Here is a 22195-nt window from a genome sequence, read left to right as displayed (position 1 = left end):
TATTATTACCACAGTTGTAAGTGTTATTATACAATAATAAATATTATAAGCTAACAAAAATAAATTTTATTTGAATGAATAATAATAATAATTATTATTATTATATAAATGGGAAGACTCAATCCACCAAACGAGTGAATACCAGCACAACTATTTTCCATTACTTCTCTTGCATTTTATGCAGTTAGTATCTGAAATGCATTATTATTAACTTTTAGAAGTCTCGTTCAAGAAAAGGCTTTAAATGTTAGAGGGATTTTTATCTTTTTCGTAAAGTTTGTTGCGTGACCTCTCACCTACAACTGTAATAATTAGAATTTTGAAAACTGTGGAACCATTTTTTTTTGGTTGAAATGGTAGAATATAACCTTGTTCCTGTATTTTTCACTCAATGTTTTCGATTCAATGCATTTTTACTTTGATTATTCTGTTCGAATACTAACTAAATGAACTTTATTTCTGTTCTTAACAATAATAATAACACACTTTCGGCTTTCTTGTATCTTTAAATGAACGATGTCAATTTCAACGGGTGTCCACCGACCCGTTCGGACCCCCCCTCCCCCCCGACGCCCATGTATACAACGCATTAAGAAAGGGTAAGTATAGTCTAAAATCCTCCTCAGAAACAGTGTTAAAGGCCTGCTCTTATCAAAAAGCTAAAATCATGGTAAATGTCTGTTATATCGGAGACACATTAAAATCGGATATTTTGTGTTTCGGATGGTTCGTACTTACCAATTGTGTATTGCGGAACATAGTTGAAGGTGCCATTATGCTTCTTCTATGAAAATAACTTCGATTTTTCACATTACGAGTAATTCTCTTGGTTCCTTTCTTCCATTGCGGAACATACAATATGGCGCGCACAGCTGTGGATCATCGCGCATCGTGCTTGTGTTTTGTCGATTTTTGGTTTTGTCCATTTTTGGAGTGGGTATGCATTGCTTCAACCTTCTTTACCGAAAAATACCTACTTTCGTGTTCATTATGTCATCACAAACCATTGACGGATAGCTCCAAAAACCATTCACGATAGCCCCACGAACCATTGATGGATAGCCCCAAAAACCATTCACGATAGCCCCACGAACCATTGATGGATAGCCCCAAAAAACATTCACGATAGCCCCACGGACCATTTCCGGTAAGGTTAGGTTAGGTTGGGTTACGTTAGGTAAGCATAGTTTAAAAAAGTCTTTAAAAAAGGCACGTTTGGAAACACTGGCGAGACCGCGTGACTTTCGACGCTTGCGCCATCTGCGGGTACATAATGGAAACAACGGCATAATGTTGTCGCTTTGCACAAAATGCAAGTTTATTATATCAAAAGTGTTTATTTCTTGTTGTGCAGCATTCTACGGTGAGAAAATACCTCCACGAACTTTCAAAATGCTACAGAAACTCATTTCCGTAAGTAGTTTCTTCTGTAAAAATGAAGAAATGTGTCTCCGATATTTACCGGACGATAAACACTTGGGAAGGTTAAAAATTTATGTGAGGAAAAATTTACATATTTTCTAACGTTAGCATTACCAAAAACAAAATGCACTCACCCTAAGGCAACTGATCCCAAGCTCATACAGGAACCCTGGTGCAAATGGTGGTGGTGTGCAAGGTGGAAGCACATTTCTCTTCTCAGGGGTCGATGTCGATGTCGGTGTCTGTGCCGCTTTGCGACAGGCGGCATCAAGAGCATCACCAAACTTGAATTTCTTGTCAGACGGTGGACATTCGGCCATAGTGGGACAAAAAGGAGAAATAAATACTTGTTAATTTTGATGGGCCGAGTCCATGTGTACGTGTGAAGTTTGCAGAGAGGGTTCACAGACTCTAAATCTTTGTTATTATTTACTGGATTTCAATAAATTGTTTTTGGCTGTTTTTGCCCACAGCGCTGTTATAGAGTACACAGATTACAAGGAAGCTGAAATGTCCATATTTAAATATATCAAATTACACAGTTTCGTAAGGCCTCTCTGATGGCGTAGTGGTAACGCTGTTGCCTTGTAATAAAGGATATACCCGGTGGGGGTACATAGCGGTTCGGATCCCACTTTAATCTGTAGGTAAAGTCTCGATTGGCCTTCAGAGTATAAAGTGGCCTCAATACGAAAGCCATATTGTTTTGTGGTATTATATCGGAATTTCTCTTGCAACATACATACATTCGCATTAATTATAATATTATATACATGTTTATAATGTTATTACATAGTAAAAAATATAAATATATATATATAAAGGAAAATTCTCTTCTTACTTTCATATTTATCAGATGTGTATACCGTATGAAACTAATTTCTTTAGCAATGGTTTGATTGATTACTAACCCCATATGCTAATGAAATTATAGGTGATTATCAGTGTGGATTTAAACGTAACAGATCAACTACAGATCAAATTTTTCTCATCAGACAGACCCTTGAGAAAAAGTGGGAATATAATCAAAGTGTCCATCAGCTATTCATTGATTTAAAAAAATCATATGATTCAGTCAAAAGAGATGAATTATATAATATATTAGTAGAGTTTGGAATACCTAAGAAGCTTGTTAATATGATAAATGTATGCACCAGTGGAACAGAAAGTAAAATTCGTGTGGGTATTAATGTGTCTGACAAATTTACAATTCATGATGGGTTAAAACAAGGTGATGCATTATCTCCATTGCTCTTTAATTTTGCCTTAGAATATGCTGTTAGGAAGGTAAAAGAAACTAACAAAGGACTAAAATTAAACCGTGTGACTCAAATGTTAGCATATGCAGATGATGTAGACTTATTAGGGGATGATATAAATAGAATTAAGAATAATGCTAAAATATTTTTCAAAGCATCTAAAGAGATAGGTTTGAAAGTTAGCAAAGAGAAAACTAAATATATGCTTACAGGCCGAAACCAAGTGTTAGGTAATAATCAAAATCTAATTATTGATAACAACTCGTTTGAACCAGTTTCCAAATTCAAATACTTAGGAGTAATATTAACAAATGAAAATTATATTAAAGAGGAAATAAAAAGGAGGCTTAATGCACGAAATGCATTTTACATTTCTCTTCATAAACTTTTGTCTACTCGTTTAATATCTAAGAAGCTAAAAGTTAAAATATACAAAACAGTAATTTTGCCTGTAGTATTATATGGGTGTGAAACTTGGTCCCTTACATTGAAAGAGGAACACAAATTGAGAGTATTTGAAAATAAGATCCTTAGGAAAATATTTGGATCTACGAAAAGGGAGAAGGTTACATAATTTAGAACTACATAATTTGTATTCGTGTCCAGATATTATTAGAATAATTAAATCAAGAATACTTAGGTGGGCAGGCCATGTGGCACGAATGGGAGAGTGAAGAAGAGTTTACAGGATTCTTGTTGGTAAACCTGATGGTAAGAGACCTGTAGGAAGGCCAAGACGAAGATGGAGGGATAACGTTGAGATGGACCTAAAGGAAATCGATAGGGATGGAAAAGAGTATATAGATCTTGCTCAGGATAGGGATAGATGGAAGGCCTGTGTTGCTGCAGCCATGAACCTTCGGGTGTAAGAAGGCTAGAGAGTTAGTTAGTTAGGTATGGTTTGATTGATTGATTGATTTGCTTTATTTACCTTCGCTTCTTGTGCCACTTTTGGCTAATTTCCGAAGATGAGGATGAGTGTTGATATCATGAAATTGATTTATGGACACACTCACAAACATCCATGCCCAAGTCAGTCTTTGAACCCGGGACCCCTGGCGTCGTAGCGCGATGTGCTAACCACTCCACCACGGGGGCTTGCTCTTCAGCAATGGGTTAAAAGCAGGGTGCAAAATTCCGGGGGGAGGGGTCAGAGGAGAATTCCCCCCACTAACGATCTTGTCCTAAGATTTCCCCCACCAAACTTTTCCAGAGGGGAGACATTTTGTTCTAATAACAAAAGATAAACAATTATTTTTGAAGTCGAATATACTTTACGGGAACAATATCGAAAACATACAAAAAATGAACAACAAAGAGCCTCATCTCAAAAGACACTCAACCCAGCAATCCCCAGAACACACAAATTAGTCCGACTTGTTATTTCTTCTCCATTTCTCATCACCTTCCGTCGGTTACCGCAAAGTATAGATATAACTATATAAATAAAACACGTATTAGCTTTTAGGGGTGTGAATTTTATATTGGAAACTATTATCTTCTTAATGTCTCGTCATTCTTGCCACTCCCCCTAGTCACGCAAATCATTGTCCATAGAATTAGTAGCATGGGCGTCCGAAAGCGAGGGCAAGAGGAGGGGGCCCTGGCTCTCCAGTTGAAAATTAATGTCTACCTGAAAATTATATATTTCACACATAATTTCATTTCAGCCACTGTAATTTATTATAATTATAATAAATACGTTGAAGGAACGTGGTAATTTCAGGCTGAAATAGTGTTTTTTTGAGGAGGCATCACTATTATGATGAAAATGTGACTCCTTTGCCCCCCCTGGGAAAAATTACCTTGATTGCCCCTCCCTGGAAAAAATCCTGCGGACGTCCATGATTAGTAGTACATTAAAATCTTCAATTTGCAATCGAATTTGGACAGTCAATATAACATATTGTATCTCTACAATATAATTATTTAATAATTGACACATATAATGGCATTATATATATATATATATATATATATATATATATATATATATATATATATATATATATATATATATATATAGTGTGTCTCTGTCTCTCTAATTCTTCCCCCCAGTAATCTGCAGTGATTTCGCACCCGGGTTAATAATATCAATAAATTACAAAATAGTTGAAATTGTTTTATTGTGTACATTTTTGTTTAGTTTTGGCTTTTATTAGCGTAAATAAATATATTTGTCTTGTATTTTTATTTTATTTTTATTATTCTATTACTTTTATTCTTCACATGCTATTAGTGTAGACCTGCTAAAATGATCTGTTGGAAGAGATAGAGAAAGAGAGAGAGAGACGGAGAGAGAGAGAGAAAGCAGGCAACACTCACAATGACAGACAATATTGTTTGCTCTTCGTGTGTATTTACAATATTATCCTTAGCAAAGTTCAAAACTAATTGCTTATCATTAGAGCCCGGAAGTTTGGCAAAATGCCTCTTTTTATCTACTGCATATATTGATAAAATTTTTCCGGATATACGTTTCTTATGTTGTTTCGAATGTTTTGGAAGCCTTTTCATTTTGCCTATTTTGCCTATTTGGGACCCCGCTGCCTATTTTTAATTATAATGCCTTTTTTTGCCTTTTTCAATGAAATTTGACATATTTTTTAAAAAAATGTGTATATAAATTATTTTTCTCCCAAAAAACGTTGTTGGCATTTATTTTTCTTCAGTTTATTATGTGAATAATTTTCGCCTTATTTAAGTAATATCGAACTCACGCATGTTTCAACATTGCTGAAGGAGAAAAGTGTGAGAAAAAAGTATTTCATGCTGAGTCAGGATATTGCCTTTCGGTTAACATTTCTTGTGCATGATTGACTGCTGAAGTGGACAGGTTGATTTCGAACACAAAGAAAATATTTCTGAAATCTCCCTCTCGAACCCGAAAATTTCAGGAAGTTGCGATTGAGCTTAGTTTACCTCCACAACCAGTCTTGACGAGATAGGGAACCTGGATATCAGCAGCTATATATTATGCTAACAACCTTCAAAAAATCAGTGAGGTGATCGATGCTCTTCCAGAAAATGAAGCGGCTTCAATTCGTGAAGTGAAAAAACTCCTGTGCTATTCAAGTTTACTTTTGCACATTATGGTACATTGCCAGAGACAATTACAATTATAGCATCCATGAAAATCTTCGAGGAATCTATGCAGCAGATGATGGAAGTGCCAGGAGAAAAGGGGTCAGCTGTTGCGGAAAAGTGCTAACGGGTAGTGAGTGCAAATGAGGACTTGAAACAATTGAAAACAATTTGTGATATTCTAAAAGGTGAAAATTCTGTTACCAAAATGAGTCCAGCTACATTAGCTTGTTATATGTATGCTCCAATAACTTCTGTCGAAGTAGAAAGATCATTTTCTATTATGAAAAACATTCTCTCTGACAGACGACTATCAATGAATGTTGAGAACTTAAAAAGCACATTGTAGTTATGTGCAATCAAGACGGAGAAAATTGAAATGCTCTTCCCAATTTAGATTTTAACATTTTGCCAGAAATTATAGATAAAAGTAAGCGACTTCTAAATGTGCCTTTTTTCGGTTTATTTTGCCTTTTTTTCATTTTTAGTGCCTATTTACCACATTATAAATGCCTTTTGCCTGCCTATTTTAACGAAAATAAATGCCTGAACTTCCGGGCTCTACTTATCATTGTTGGTTTGGGGGGAAATCTCCCAGTCGCCACAGGATTCCGCATCCTGCAAATATTAACAAGGAAATTAAAGAGAGACACTTGTTTTGTATTAAACGTGACCGTCGTGTCTGTGTCTGCACACAACAAAATGCCTGAGACACTGGTCGAATAACATCAGAAGCCAGGCAGGCAGGAAATGGATAATGAACGCATAAAAGGTTAAGGAAACGGGACCATTTTTGTGGCCGAGTAGAAAACAACCGAATATCAGTCACTCTGCTTCAGATAAGAGAGACAAGCTCAGGTGAAAGTTGCTTTCAAGAAAGATTATTCGCTAACCAGTTTTTAACAGCAGGAACTTATGTCGACTTGTCACAGCCATACCCAGCAATGTTTGACGAATATTTGTTGCTATGACCTCACGCATGTTTGAATGTTAATATGAGCGCGTGTTGTTGCTCAAGTTATTCAAGTACAATGGAATGACTTTCTAGAATGTAAGTACAGATTAGAGATAATGTGATTAGAATTAGGAATTTGTGGATTTGATTAGGACTGAAACTGAAAACCGTGCATACAAACTGAGTTCGAAAAAATAACCTGTATCGGAAAATTTAATACGTGATGAAAAATATAAAGAAAGAAAAGGAGTGTGAACTTAAAGGATAGCGTAATGAATGTAATGGCTATTAACACTAACTGCACTTTAAAAAAAACCTGTTCTTTGATATATCTCTCATAATCTTACTTGTGCATAGTACACACAGCGGCAAAAGAAACAGTAAGCGAATTGGCATCACTATTATCATTCAGTTTGTTTTCCACATTGTGGTGATAATGAATTGAAAGTAGAGAACAACACCTTCTTCGAATCAACAGAATTCCATTCCTTTAAACAACATAAGATGTCGTCGTCACTTTGTAATGAAGGGATCACGGGTTCGATACACGGTGGAGGCACATAGTGATTCGGATCCCGCTTTAAACTGTAGGTCCTGTCCCAATTTTGTGCATAAAGTGAACTTAAAAACAAACTCAATCAATCAATTTGCCTACTATTATCTTTGCCGCTGGCTGTACAAAGACGAGACGGAGATGGCCGGGTTGTTGTACTGAAATAGTTTGTTTTTAAGTCCACTTTATGCACAAAGAGGCTAATCGGGACTGGAATTCGAACCAATATGTGTCTCCACCAGGTATCGAACCCGGGATACCTTGATCACAAGGCGACGACGTTACCACTACGTCATCGGAGTGACGTGGAAACAAAAACTAGGCATGACCCTTTGACAGAACGCTATGATTCCGAGACGGGGCTGAGGCTAAGGGAGTTTCATACCGAAGCGACACGCACCATATGTAGCTTGGAATGAACCAATCAAAATGAACAATAAATTTCATGAAAAGTGTTTGCCAGGTCAAGAAACTCACGAATTACATTTCTAAATATTTATTTTTATTATTTGACAGAAAGTCAATATCTGTACAAAATTAAATAAATTTGAAGCTATTCAAGTAATGAAATAATAAAATCAATCTACAGAATATTAGAATAAGTATTAATAGTTTGTCTATTTTCAGCCTTCAACAACAAAGAAAGTAGTTCTCATGGACGAAGAACAATTTACATGCGATGAAAATCAGAAGGATAAAGTAAAACCCACTATATCACTTCTTTACATGTAAGTGTTCACATTTACGAAAACAATTATATCACTCTCTAACTTTTTGTATAACCTACTTACATCTGTAAAAACAAAGTCAAAGTAAGCAATTATACACATGGCTGATTATACCAATGACAGCTGTACATAAATCTTGCGCATGGGAATGCAGTGCACATGATAAAGTCATGCATCTCAAGTTGGGGGACTTTATATTATTAGATCTTGAATTGGTTCCGAATTCCTAAAAAATACCGATTATGTACAATCATTTAAAACAAAATTTCAAAAGAAACGCAAGAATAGGTAGAAATATTAATTTTCTAACCAACATCATTTTCAAAATTATCCTCAAATTATTAAGATACTACACTTATGCTGTAAGCAAAAGTTGCTTGTTGATATGAAGAATGAATTACGTATGTACAAGTTGATGCACAATACCAAGGTGACTACTCACGTTACCTCGCAAGGCGTAAGTGGCACAAAGAACCGAACTGACCGCGAAAGTGAGCAAGACCACACCGATCAGAAGTTTGCACTTTGGATTATGCAGGTAACATTGGTGCCAGACATTAGCTTTGCTTAGAGCTTTGAAAAAGAAATCATCATGGACTTGGATGGAGGAAAATCGACAGAGAGTATGTTTCAAACACGTTATTAATTGAATTCTTTCGTCACCAAACAGAACAAATACCTCTGTGTGATATAAAAATCCTGAGAAAACCTTAAAAATATTTACAAAGACCTTAAAAGGCTTGTTTTAAATCAATAAACTTAAAATAGGTTCTAACAAGCAAAATAGGTTATTTTAGGCAGTTGTTGCGTTTTTTAGTGAAACGCTGATGTAACTTGTTAATTCTTATTTACCTGCAAAGTAAACAATAGTTTAAAAACATAAAATTCGAGGTCTAACTATGATCTGTACAGCTACGACCAATACATTCAAGGGCAAAACAGAATAGAATTAACACACAGGGAAGGAACTATTTCTCAGAACTGACGTGGTTGGTTTGTTTGTACAATAGATGACGAATAGTTTTTAGCCATTTCATTAGTCACGAGATGCACGTTTCGTTGTTAGTTTTTACCATACATATCCACGCAAGAAACAAATATGAATACGAATGTTCAACTTTTTGCAGATGGCTGTTGCCTTTCTTCAAAAAGGGACTCGATGGGACATTAGCAGAAAAGAATCTACTCTACGTAGCACGTGGATTTTCTTCAAAATCTTTGGGAGACAGGTTAGAACGGTAAGTAACTAATTTATCCAAAGGTATGTAAAGAGAGCAGGGGTTAAAAAAAAGAAGAATAAAGCAAAATGAGCTTTTATTGTCTTCTGTTACATTGCAATATTTGAATCATAATGCTCTCCATTACTTACAAACAGACAGATTAGAATTGTTATGTAAGCAGCTGACCGTCCTATGTTCAATGGCGTGGCAAGGATTATTGTAAGAGTTACATGTGACGGTAAAGGAGGTGTGTGGGTGACTTCTATGAATCATTCCACACCATCTCAACCAATTTTAAATTAATTTTACCATTTTAAAAAATATTAAAAATTAGCAACTTATTTACATAACCTGTTAGACTTCAAAACATATTTTTTTTCTGGTTTGCGTTTTGATCTGACGGCCGTTTCCAAACAACAGCGTGCGGAAATGTTAGCGCTTTTAAGCATTTATGAAAATCGTTGTAACTTCCGTTCTGTAATTCCAAGTGTAATGATTCAAAAATAACACTGGTCAACAGCCAAAATGCGACATGAGTGATATATACAATTTCTAGTCCATATTGGTCCCCTAAATGCGAAACTGTCGTTAAAAATCGTAATTGACTAATTATAATTGAGTTACAGGGCATTCTTGATTTGAAGAATTTCCTATTATATGGTATTCCATAGCTGTTAAATGTTGAGTTTTTCTTATCGTATCTTTGTTTATTTGTTGTAAGGAAAGGGGGAAATGTTCAAGACCAGCCACAAATATCTTTATTCATTGTTTTATGAGGTGTCCATTTGTGCAGACATGGTTGTGGCTTTATAAAACTAGGTTGTGTGTGTGCATTTATCGAAGATCGTATTTGCGTATTACGTGGTTCGTTTATGACAAGGTTGGCATTTAATTATATTTCTGAGTGATTTGGTAAAAAATGCCACGTAAATGCATTAACAATGCTAACAATTTTTGTTATGTTTGTGGTCAAATTGTGTTTTCTGGACAGCGGAGAAATATTACCCCTGCTGTAAGAACAGCCTACAATTTGTATTTCGGTAAATACTGCAAATTCGGAGATGAAGATAAGACTTGGGCTCCACATTTCTGCTGTAAGACCTGCTACACGAATCTGGTGGACTGGTTGAATCACAGAAGACCATTGATGCCATTTTCTATTCCCATGATTTGGTTGGAGCCCACTAATCATACAGACGATTGTTTTTTTTTTTGTATGGTCCCACCAATACAACGTATGTCCAATACTAAAAAGAAGACAATTGTATTTCCAAATATTCGTTCTGGTACTCGTCCTGTGGCACATAGTACTGAACTACCTGTTCCAACACCCCCTGAATCATATTCCGTAGACTCACAAGACGAACCGTACCATCCACAACCTTCCACATCTACAGATCCAGACTTTGCAGGTGATGTTAAACTTACAGAACAGCACAAGGTTAGCCAGAGTGAAATGAATGATTTAGTGAGAGATCTTGAACTTTCAAAAGCCAAGGCAGAGCGATTAGCCTCCAGACTGCAACAATGGAATTTTCTGGCTAGTAATGTGAAGGTGTCATTTTATCGTGGCCGTCAGAAAAAGTTGGAAGAATACTTTTCTACCGAAGGAGATCTGATATACTGCAGTGATATTATTGGTTTATCGGGGGCTATGGGCATTAAGCACATCTGTGAGGAGTGGCGGTTGTTCATAGGTGCATCGGTATTAAGTCTAAAAGCTGTACTGCTTCATAACAGCAATCAATTGCCGTCAATCCCTAATGGTTACTCTGGAAAAGAAAGAATCGTATGATAGCCTAAAATTCCTCCTTCAGTCAATTAAATACAACAACTACAAATGGAAAATATGTGCAGATTTGAAAGTCATTGCTATTTTAACTGGACTCCAAAAAGGCTATACCAAATATTGCTGTTTCCTCTGCGAATGGAATAGCAGAGACAGAGCTTCTCATTTCATTAAAAAGGATTGGACATTACGTCAAAGTATGGAAACTGGAAATATGAATGTACAAAATGAACCTCTCGTTGAATCTGAAAATATTATACTTCCTGCACTTCATATAAAGCTTGGACTGATCAAAAACTTTGCAAAAAGTTGGATCGAAACTCTTTGGCATTCAAATATCTATTTAACAAATTTCCAAAAATCAGTGAACAGAAGATCAAGGAAGGAATTTTTGTAGGCCCTCAAATTTGTCAACTTCACCAGGACGAGATCTTCGAACACCTGCTAAGTGATGTTGAGAAAGGTGCATGGAGTTCTTTCAGAGAAGTCTTAAACAATTTCTTGGGAAACATACGTGCTGAAGACTATGAAAAACTTGTAAATAATTTGGTTTCATCCTATCAAAAAATGGGTTGCAATATGTCCCTTAAATTGCATTTTCTACTCTCATCTCAATTTCTTCCCGAAAAGTTGTGGGGAGGTAAGCGATGAACACGGTGAGCGTTTCCACCAACAAATATCTATAATGGAGAAAAGATACCAAGGGAAATGGAGTACAGGAATGCTTGCCGACTATTGCTGGACTGTAACCAGGGATGATCCTGAACTTCACTACAAGAGGGAAGCAAAGAGGAAGCGGATTTAATCCCACGTAAGTAAAGAACAAACCATACAGTAGTATAGTAGAAAATATTTATTTTGTGATTAATGTAAAAACTTTGATTCATGAATTTACTTGGAAAAGGCAAATGGAAATGTACCCATGTTTTGTACTGTTCATATAATACAGTTATAGAGTAAAAGTCACATGCACACCAAGCATACGTCATTCCACTACGTTACAACATTGAGAAACACGACTTTTCGACAATACCTCGTATAATTCTTAAACCGGAAGTCGAGTGGCATTTTCATTGTCAGTTTCGTGTTCAGCATCATGGATTGATAAAGAAAAGTGAATTTTCATCCATGTCGCAATAAAAAAGTTAAAATTTGTTGACCAGTATAATTTTCTTGAGAAATAAATACCCTTTTTTGTTTGTTTATGAACACTTTCGCTCTCAAATTTGAAATTTATCGTACAGAAAGATGGGTATGTTATGTGGGTAAGGTTTTTGTACGATAAATTAATTTCCTTTCATCTGGACATTTCTTGATTGAATACATAGCCAGATGTCTGTCACACCTCGTACTGTCCTCTGACACGAAGAATACTGCCAGAACACCTCGTAATTTCGGAAAAAACATGCTTTTTTGAATATGCCAAAATTAACCCCATAAAATCGTCTGTAATGTATAAAATGCATAAAAGTTTAACGTTCTTTTACCAATTCGATAAATAACCACAGATACCAATCGAAAATTTTTGCAAGCGACTCCACAGCTGCCTTTTATTCATGTTTGTTTTCTCTTTGTACAGTCAACGGCAAAGATAATGGTAGGAAAATTGTTCATCGCTAGTTTCATTACTTTTTTTTATTCTACATCATGTGTGGCTTTAAGGAGTGAAATTATGTTGGTTCGAAGCAGTTATTGCCCTCTACTTATTGGCGTCTTTATCTGAATTCATTATCATCGCTCTGTAATGCAGACTGAATGAAAATGGTGATGGACAATTCGCCTACTGTTTCTCTTGCCGTTGGGTGCACAAAACTTTTTTACACCTTAGTAACTTTATCCTCATACTGAACGTTCATGTAGAGCATGATTTTCTTTTTCAATGTTTAAAAATATTACACAGATATTTAGACAAAGACAAAGTTAATACCCAGTGTAAGTTTCTTGTGTCTATTGCTTTTTGTACAAAAGTTACGTACGTTCACGTGACTTTTAGAACACCCTGTACTTTTAATGTCATACTAAATGAATCTAATGGGTTTTCCCCATAATTTTACTCCTTTGGGCCACAAAATGGGGGAACAAAACACGTTAACCACGTTTCTTATGTTCACTGTGCTGTTCCAGTTGAGTTAAAAAATTATTAAATATTTCCAGGTGTTTGGGTACTCCTTTCTTCTATAAACTCTCCAAGATTGAATTTTTTTAAAAAATCGTAAGTTTGACGCTCTGTAACCCAAATGGGAGGGCAGAGGGAAAAAAACTGAAATTTGCACCACAATGAGAACTCTTAGGGCTTTTTTTTCGGAATAAGAAAGATATTTAATAATAAACTCATTCATTCATTGTTTTCTGCCTAATTGGCAGGTTTTTCACTGCAATCTCCAGCTTTCCCTGTTCTCTGCCTTACGCTTCGTAATAGCATACGACCCAGTTAATTTAATATCATCCATAAGCTAATATCTCTTTCTTCCACGGACTTTTCTTCCTTCAACCATTCCCTCCAAGGCATCTCTTAGCAGGCAGTTTCTTCTTAGACAGTGTCCTAACCAGTTTCTTTTCCTCTTCTTGATGGTCTCCAGTATAGATCTTTTTTCACCAACTCTTTTCAGTACGGCTTCGTTTCTTACCTTGTCTGTCCATTTTACACGCTCCATTTTTCGCCATGTCCACATTTCAAAAGCTTCGAGTCTTTTCTCTTCATTTCTTCTCAACGTCCAGGTTTCTGCACCATATAGTGCTACACTCCACACAAAACATTTCACTAATCTCTTCCTTAGACCTATGTCCATGGGTCCACAAAAAACATTTTTTCTTCTATTGAAAGCTTCTTTTGCTATTGCGATTCTCATTTTCACTTCTTGGTTGCAGCTCATGTCACTGCTTATAGTGCATCCGAGGTACTTGAAGCTATCCACTTGCTGGATTCTTTCACTGTTTACTCTCACATTAATATTCCTTGGTTTCCGTCCTATAACCATTGCCTTTGTCTTCTTTACATTAATCTTCATTCCATACTGCTCACAGCTGCTGTTTAACTCTTCTAACATACTATTTATGGTTATTTCATCCTCAGCGAATAATGCCATGTCATCAGCAAATCTTATGCAGTTTATTCTTCTTCCTCCCAATTTGACACCTCCTGTGCCCTGGAAACAAGTTTTCACTATATCTTCTAAATAGATATTAAACAAAGTAGGCGATAGGCAGCATCCTTGTCGTACTCCTCTTCCAATTTCACAGCCTTCTGTCATTTCGTCTCCTGTTCTCACTTTAACTCGTTGATTCATGTATAAGTTGCTTAGAAGTCTTCTCTCTTTCCAATCTACGCCAATTTTCTTCAGAATTTCTAAAAGTTTAACCCAATTCACTCTATCAAAGGCTTTCTCCAGGTCTACAAATACTACAAACACCTCCTTTCCTTTCTCTAAATATCTTTCCCCAATGGTCCTCAGTAAACCAATTGCATCCCTTGTACCTCTTCCTTTCCTGAAACCAAACTGTTCTTCCTCTAACTCGCCGCTGACCTTCGAGTATAGGCGTCTGTTCAGAATTCTTAGAAGAATTTTTGCCGAGTGAGATATCAAGCTGATTGTCCTGTACTCAGAACATTTTCTGGCATTGCTTTTCTTCTGCAGAGGTACCAAAACAGTCTCCGTGAAATCTTGTGGCCAATCCCCTTTCTCATAGATTTCATTGCATAAGTGCAGTATTTCTCTTTTTCCATCTCCCAGGCATTTGATAAGTTCAACAGGAATTTCATCAGTGCCCGTTGCTTTCCCATTCCTCATTTCTTTGAGTGCTTGCTCAAATTCTTCATTCAGGATATAGTATCCTTTCTCATCATCAGGCACGTCGTCTTCATTTTCTACATTCAGACTGTCTGGGCGATTCTCTTTCTGGTAGAGCTCTTCAACGTACTTTCCCCACACATTCGATATTCCTTTTTTGTCTGTGATTTCACATCCTTCCTCGTCTTCTATCATCCACATTGTTTTCCATTTCTTCTTTTGGAAGCCCAAGCAGTTTACTTCACGATACATCAAGTCATACCTTCCTCTTTTTTCCAGTTCTTCAATTTCTTCACATTTTTGTTTCATCCATTGTTCTTTTGCCCTGTCAGTTTCTCTTCTTAGCTGGTTATTCAGTATCTTGTAATTATGTCTTCCCTCTTCTGTATTTACATTCTTCCATTTTCTCCGTTCCTCCATTTTTCCAGCATACTTTCAGTAATCCATGGTTTCTTTGCACTTTTCCTTTCCCTGTAGCCTATTGTTTCATCCACTGCCTTCTGTAAGCAGCTTTTTATTCCATCCCACATCTCATCCTTATTGTTACAACTAGCTTTAAACTTATTGTAGTTTCCTTGGAAATGTTCTGCAAATTTTTGTCTTTCGTCTTCTTCCCTTAGCTTCTCTAAGTGGGGTTTCTTGCTCACCTGGTTTTGGGTTATCTTCTTCAATGTAAGATTGATTTCTCCTATTAGCAAGATGTGGTCTGAATTAATGTCAGCTCCTGGCAATGTCTTCGTATTTTTCAAACAATTTCGAAATCTTTCTTGTACCAGTATGTAATCTATCTGGTATCTTTTACAATCTCTTGGACATATCCAGGTGTACCTCCTTCTCTTATGTTGCGGGAACAGTGTGTTTCCAACAATTAGGGAGTTTCTTTTACAGAAATTTACCAGGCTTTCCCCTCTCTCATTTCTCTCGCCTAATCCATATCTTCCTACTGTACTTCCATCCTGCCTTTCTCCTACTACAGCATTCCAATCACCCATTACGATAATGCACGATCCCTTTCTCTCTTTTTCAATCAATTCCTCTATCTTCTCATAGTTTTCCTCCACTTCTTCTTCTGACAACCCACTATGTGGCATATACACTTGAATTAACACTAAGTCTTTCTTCTTTCCTTGAAGTTTCACCATTATAATCCTGTCATCCACATAACGCACAAGCCAAAAAAATTATGTTTGTATTTCCTCCTTTTCTTTGTTTTGTGTTGGTGACGTCATTAATAGAAGGGTGGGACTTGTGCTACAATTCCGTCTCGAATTTCAGAACAAGAATTTCAACACTCGTCTAGTTGATACGTTAGAGTGTAATGACAATATTACAATTGGGTTAAGTTATATTCTTCATGCTTAGCAATACGTAAATAAAGTAAATCAAACTTCAGGGAAAGACTTACACGTTAGGATTGCTAAGAATGATTTTTTAAAAATATTTATTAGACATATGCCAATTTAGGAAGTTAGTGGATTAAGACAACAGTTCTTAATAGCGTACGCATGATTTTCTTTTCAGAAGGAACAGGAATTGCAAAGGTGGATATTACATAACTGCCTTCTAGGTGATCGTGATAGACAATACCCATTTTTATCCTTCGTTGTGAAAGGTGTTCAAAGACAAAAATGTTAATCGGGGCGGGGGTAATTTTGAAGGGGGAGGTCTTTGATTGATTTGTTTTATTTTACTTCGCCACTTTTGGCTAATCGAGAAGATGAGGATTAGTGGTGATAAGATAAAATGGATGAAGGGACAATCACGAACATACATGCGCAAGACATAATACAAGATCCACAGAGCATTATGCCGTACGTCCAGACGCCAGAGCCTCGATAGTCTGCAAAAGCAGTCCAGAGTTTTTTTATCAATTGGTTTTTCTAGAGTCCTTTACTGTATTCATTACAAAATTTTAATTTTCTCAAAATTTCTGGAGAGTTGTAGCCCCATCAGCTGTCCCATGAGTATGGAGGCACATCGTGGTTCGGATCCCACTTTAAACTGTAGGTCCAGTCCCGATTAGCATTAGTGTGCATAAAGTGGACTCAAAACACAAAATCAATCAATCAATCAATCCCACTATGTGTCACAGTCGATAACTTGTTTTTGCAATATTACAGGTTGTGGACTCTGCATGTACAGCATTCTGGAAAGCGATCGAAGGATCCCAGTTTACTGAGATGCGTGCTTCTGACTTTCAGAGCAAGTTTGATTATTTCGACGCTCATTGGATTAGCTACAGGATTGTTCGTGTAAGTACATTTTTTACGTTCTGTCATGTACCTACACGCCACTGAAAGGAATCACTCTTTGCTTCTATAACAAAAAGCAAGAAACTCACATATAGTCCAGCCAAATAGAGTTCAACCTGGACATGTCGTATTTGCATATATTTAAATTCTTTCTTTATTATTTTTTAGATGTTGGAACTATCATTAGAAGACATTATTGTTTGCTTCTTATTTTATGTTATGTAAAGCGGAAGAATTCAGACTGAAATTGATTTGTTTCGTAACATTCACACCCGTAACGAGACACAACAAATTAAATCTTGTACTACAACTGCCTTGAACGCGCAAACAAAAACAGCATCAACATGTTTAGTCTGAATTTTTGTCTGAACAAGATCCTGTTAGAGACTGGAAACGATACGTTTGTATTGTTTTATTTTACAATAAATTCTGCCTTGGTCAGCATTTTGAGCATCAGGTGTAGCGCTGTGCATACAGGCACAGTTAAATCAAATAACTCCATTAACAGTAGAGAAAAGATACTGGTACTTGTTCTTAAGTCGCTCTATAATTATCATGTCAAAATGTGTAATAATACTTTATAAATATTAAGTCATTTACGCTTAAAGGTTAAAACAGGTAATAAAAAATCTATTTTTTCCCAGTTTTTGTTAATATATTCAGACAACTTGTCAAGTACAGGTAATGTACTCTTTCTAGAAATTGTCCAATTGATTCCATTTAATTTGGTGCGAAGACGAAGGATCTATCTCTATTCTGTGAGAAGTAATACGCGTTCAAAGATAAAATTCGGACGGCGGCCATATTGATGACGTCATTTCCTCGAAACCCGCGAAGGGATTCTTAGGGACTTTTTGTGACAAATACAACACAAGTTATTTCAGCAAGTTTCGCTTCATTTATTTTAATGTACAGGTTGAACTCCAAATATGTCTTATTTGACTGCACTAAGAAGCTCTCTTAGCTTTGTCAGAGAGTAGTAGAAACGAAAGTCAAATATCAATTACCGCCGTCACTCGAAAGTGTAGTGGACTAACAGTCATTCAGAAAATTTATCCGCTGAAAATTTTTATCCAAACATCAATGGCCGCTCTAGGTCTCTGTAAAAGGATACGCCACGCAGGACCTTCTTACCCCTCAACCTCTGGATGTGGGATCACCTAGTGTGCTCAACAGACCGCGATGTCACTATCTACCGGGTGTCCAGAATTAAAGTTACCCAAGTCAGAGCCCTCCGTAGCCTGTTTGAGGCATCGTAGAACTCTAAAATTAGGTGAATCCATTATGCAGACCATGGGGAAGAGGATGGGAATAAAAAAATAAAAAATAGTTCAATTTTCTACCACCAGGTTGAAATATGGCGCTGTACTTCCATGATGGGTTGTACAAATAATCACGTTAAGTGATTTAGCTGAGTTATTAATTAGAAAGACATTTGTTAGTGGTTTATTGCAAGATTGCAAGGTAAAGGTAAATGCAAATCCATAACCAATTGGAGCAGTTTACGTCATTATTACAACGCATCATGGAAGTACAGCGCCACATTTCAACCTGGTGGCGGAAAATTAAACTATTTTTGTCTTTATCGCCATCCTCTTATTCATGGTCTGCATAGTGGATTCACCAAATTTCAGAGTTCTACGATGCCTCAAACAGGCTACAGAGGTATCTGAGTTGGGTAACTTTAATTCTGGTCACCCGGTATGTTCTGAGCTTTTTCTGCAACTTTCATAAGTCTACAGACTTGGAATGGATATTGTATAGCCTCATCTTTATTTCGAACATAACAGAAGCTGCAGCCCTCTGGAAAAAGATTCGCCATGACTGAGAATCGTTGCTTCAACCTCTATCACTCGGATGAAATGCTTTAACCACCAGAGCACAGTGGCAATACTTTAGCTATGGACACTTTCTGCTACTTTAGGTGTTCTTTGAACTTTGAATCGAAATAATACAAATTTAACCTATAACCAGTGATGTGCCGTAGACTATAAGTTTACGTCTACATGCGTTATCTACGCGTAATCTACACGAAGATTACATTGACTTATAGTTTACATAGTCTATTGTAGACAATGAAAACAACAGGAAAGAAGGAATCCCGGTGGTCTTTGAAAGAGAAAGTATTTTCTTCTTCAAACATGTCGATAATCTGGGCCTATAACCAACTTAAGACCATCCGATGTAATCAAAGTTATCGAAAAAGGGGAATAGGGACTACCGGAAGGAAAACAAATGACAGCCATGGTAAAAACTGACATTATTTTTTACACTGACAGAAGGGAAGGCTAAATTATTTTTTTGTCTTATTACTTTCAATCAGATTTTTCGACGTGTGAAATGGTGGAAATAGAAGTAAAACAAATCTTGTCATTCTACGGACATTGCATTTTTTTGGGTATGTCGCGACAAGTTTATTTTGCAATTCAATTAATACGTAGTGAATTGGTTGAACGTAAATAAATACTTAAAACACTTATTTCTGGACAGTGGAATACTTCACGCTCTCTATGTCCACATGCTGTAACCAGAGCGTATAGCTGATACTATGTACGGTAGTTGCTGCTCCTAGAACGATGCGCGTGTCTTGTACCGAGAACGCCGAGCGCCATGTTGTCTACGTTGATTACGTAGATTACATACTTTACATAGTGTACATTGTCTACACGTAGTATGTAGACAATCGTTGTTTACGCGTAGATGCACATCACTGCCTATAACTGATGAAAATTTCGTTGCTTCGAAATTCAGCTGTGTGATTTGCTACGATCATGTAAATTTCTTACAGTGTTGGTAAATTGCGTAGACGTTGGCAGTATTCTGCTGTAAACTGAAATATTTTTAATCCACGTTAAAGGTTTTCATAACCTTGTGGCTTCATTAGTGTTAGAATTTTAATATACGTCTCGCTAACTTCCAAGTTTTGCTTGCGTATGTTTAGAGAAATGCTTTTTTGTTCCTAACAATTGTATTTCACTCATTGGAGGTTACAAGCACAGCTTTACTTGTCCATTCAAAAAAGGCAGAAATCATTAATATGAAGAGTGTCTTAAGCCCAGATGCAATAAATGTGCCAGAAAGTTCTGTAAACCGTGCACTAATTGAAACAAACTTGACGAAAAATCCTCAAACATGATTGTCATACAGTTGGTATAACTTTTGTTTCTCTATTGTATTTTTCGATAAGAAATGTTCTGAATGCATATAAACATTTTCAACCAAGTTATTGTAATATAAGAAAATTGACCAAAAAGTTCCTGAAACAAGATATTGATGTAAATAGTTTTAAAACTAAGTAGCTGCAACAGTTACTTTAAGCCACAAAAATTTTTAACTTGAAAATTTGTAACTTGGAGAAAAGAGCTAATTTTTGGCAGCTGTTTCCAACTATTTGTATTCTCTGCATGCTAAGGTGAAAGGTTTTTTTTATGAAATCGGAAACGGTAAGTACGCTTGGCTTCGTTTCCTTCTAAATTTGGAACGTCCACGCTTGTTTGTAATTCGACATTTCCAATTGCAAGCAAAGACCAATATTCTTGTTGGATTTCTGCATTCACTGGGAATATGGTAGTTTAGCTAGACAGAAGATATTGATTGATAAGAGAAGATGTGTGTGTCTGTGTATACACACACACACACACACACACACACACACACACACACACACACACACACACACACACACACACACACACACACACACACACAGATATATATATATATATATATATATATATATATATATATATATATATATATATATATATATATATATATATATGTCATTCCATTCTCACGGGTGGGACGATGATATTAAAGTAACTATCCTACTGATAGTTAAGCAACTTCAATGCAATATAAAACCTAATAATGTTGATTAAACATAACTACCCTTAAAATACTTTCCCACATTTATAGCAATAAGTGAACAATTTTGTGTCACGGGTGGACAGACGGAACACTGCCTCCTCACTTAATAAGACATTTATTTTAATTTCTGTGAATTTTTAAATGATGAAAAGGAAATTATTTAAGACAAATATTCTAGTGGAGTTGAAGGGTAAATGTAACAGTTAAAGGCCGCAATACAAAATACAAGTAAATATAAAAGTTCAAATAAAGGAACAATATGTTAAATACCTTCTTCCGTGTAACTTAATTACTGTAATTTTAATGCAAATTGATCATTTTAGATTGTTCACTCAAAAGATAGAATGAAGTTACAACATTGCAAATAATTTTAAAAGTTGAGGTTCAGGGGTACTTTTACATGGAATGCCCCATATATATATATATATATATATATATATATATATATATATATATATATATATATATATATATATATAGTCCTTCTCCGTAGGGTTAAGGCGGGTTAAGGCGTTCACTCGTCTTGAGATCGTTCGATGCGGGAAGGCGTAGGTTCGAATCCGGCTCTGGTCGGAATTTATTCGGCCTACGTATAGGGCCGGTGGCAACCCACCATCGTGAGGAAATTGGGGAGCTCGGAATGAATGAGCGGTAACCCGGTCGAGAAGACCTACAACGGCTGGGGGTTCGACGGGCTGATCACCCGTCGTCACCCCAATACTGGTCTAAGATCTCCACGCTATAACAGGTGACGGAGGAACAGTGTGCAGTGTGGGAGGGAGACCAGCAGTCGGTAGGTAAGCCAAGGCTCTCAAGGGCTGTCGCGCTATGGGTTATTATATATATATATATATATATATATATATATATATATATATATATATATATATACAGGGTGTCGCAAAACTCTTTCAACAACGCTTGGGTGCTGGTAGATATCATAAAAACAAGTAACTTTTCCCTATAAAGTTTACCTCGAAAGCGCTTAGTTTCTGCGCTATAAGCGCTTAAAATCTATCCTGTACGTATGCAACCCAACACAGCTAACGACTGCTCTCACATAACTACCAGGGGCGCGTGGCAGTGCAGCAAGCACATCATGTTTACATTTGTTCGTTCGTGGATGTCCCCTATCTCACGTGTACCTTGCAATTGTTGATATTGCATGATACACGAAACACTCCGTGGTGATGTGGTTAGCACAGCTCGTTACGGCGCCAGGTGTCTCGCGTTTAAATCCTGGCCTAGACATTGGTGTCATTTGTTGTTTCATCA

The 22195-nt window shown here is 36.5% G+C and overlaps 2 protein-coding genes across 3 annotated transcripts in view; one reads left to right on the top strand and one right to left on the bottom strand.

The window, feature by feature from the left end:
* The window catches only part of LOC145994001 (MICOS complex subunit Mic27-like), a 75043-nt gene extending 73241 nt beyond the window's left edge, over window positions 1-1802 (bottom strand). The window contains exon 1 of one of the 2 annotated variants that reach the window (XM_083130048.1): window positions 1557-1802. In XM_083130048.1, the coding sequence (XP_082986174.1) occupies window positions 1557-1742 (186 nt within the window). In that variant the 5' untranslated portion in view covers window positions 1743-1802. The remainder of the gene's footprint in view (window positions 1-1556) is intronic. The other variant, XM_083130046.1, reaches the window with a different exon arrangement.
* Window positions 1803-6736: 4934 nt separating this feature from the next.
* Window positions 6737-22195, top strand: part of LOC145994168 (ATP-binding cassette subfamily C member 4-like) — a 108906-nt gene continuing 93447 nt past the window's right edge. Inside the window, exons 1-4 of the mRNA XM_083130262.1 lie at window positions 6737-6816; window positions 7901-8001; window positions 9129-9239; window positions 16919-17050. Of these exons, the coding sequence (XP_082986388.1) occupies window positions 7928-8001; window positions 9129-9239; window positions 16919-17050 (317 nt within the window). The 5' untranslated portion in view covers window positions 6737-6816; window positions 7901-7927. The remainder of the gene's footprint in view (window positions 6817-7900; window positions 8002-9128; window positions 9240-16918; window positions 17051-22195) is intronic.

The sequence above is a fragment of the Lepisma saccharinum genome, chromosome 10 (assembly GCF_977018435.1).
Source record: "Lepisma saccharinum chromosome 10, izLepSacc3.1, whole genome shotgun sequence".
In the NCBI taxonomy this organism is placed as follows: domain Eukaryota; kingdom Metazoa; phylum Arthropoda; class Insecta; order Zygentoma; family Lepismatidae; genus Lepisma; species Lepisma saccharinum.
This window is presented reverse-complemented; position numbering and strand designations above follow the sequence as displayed.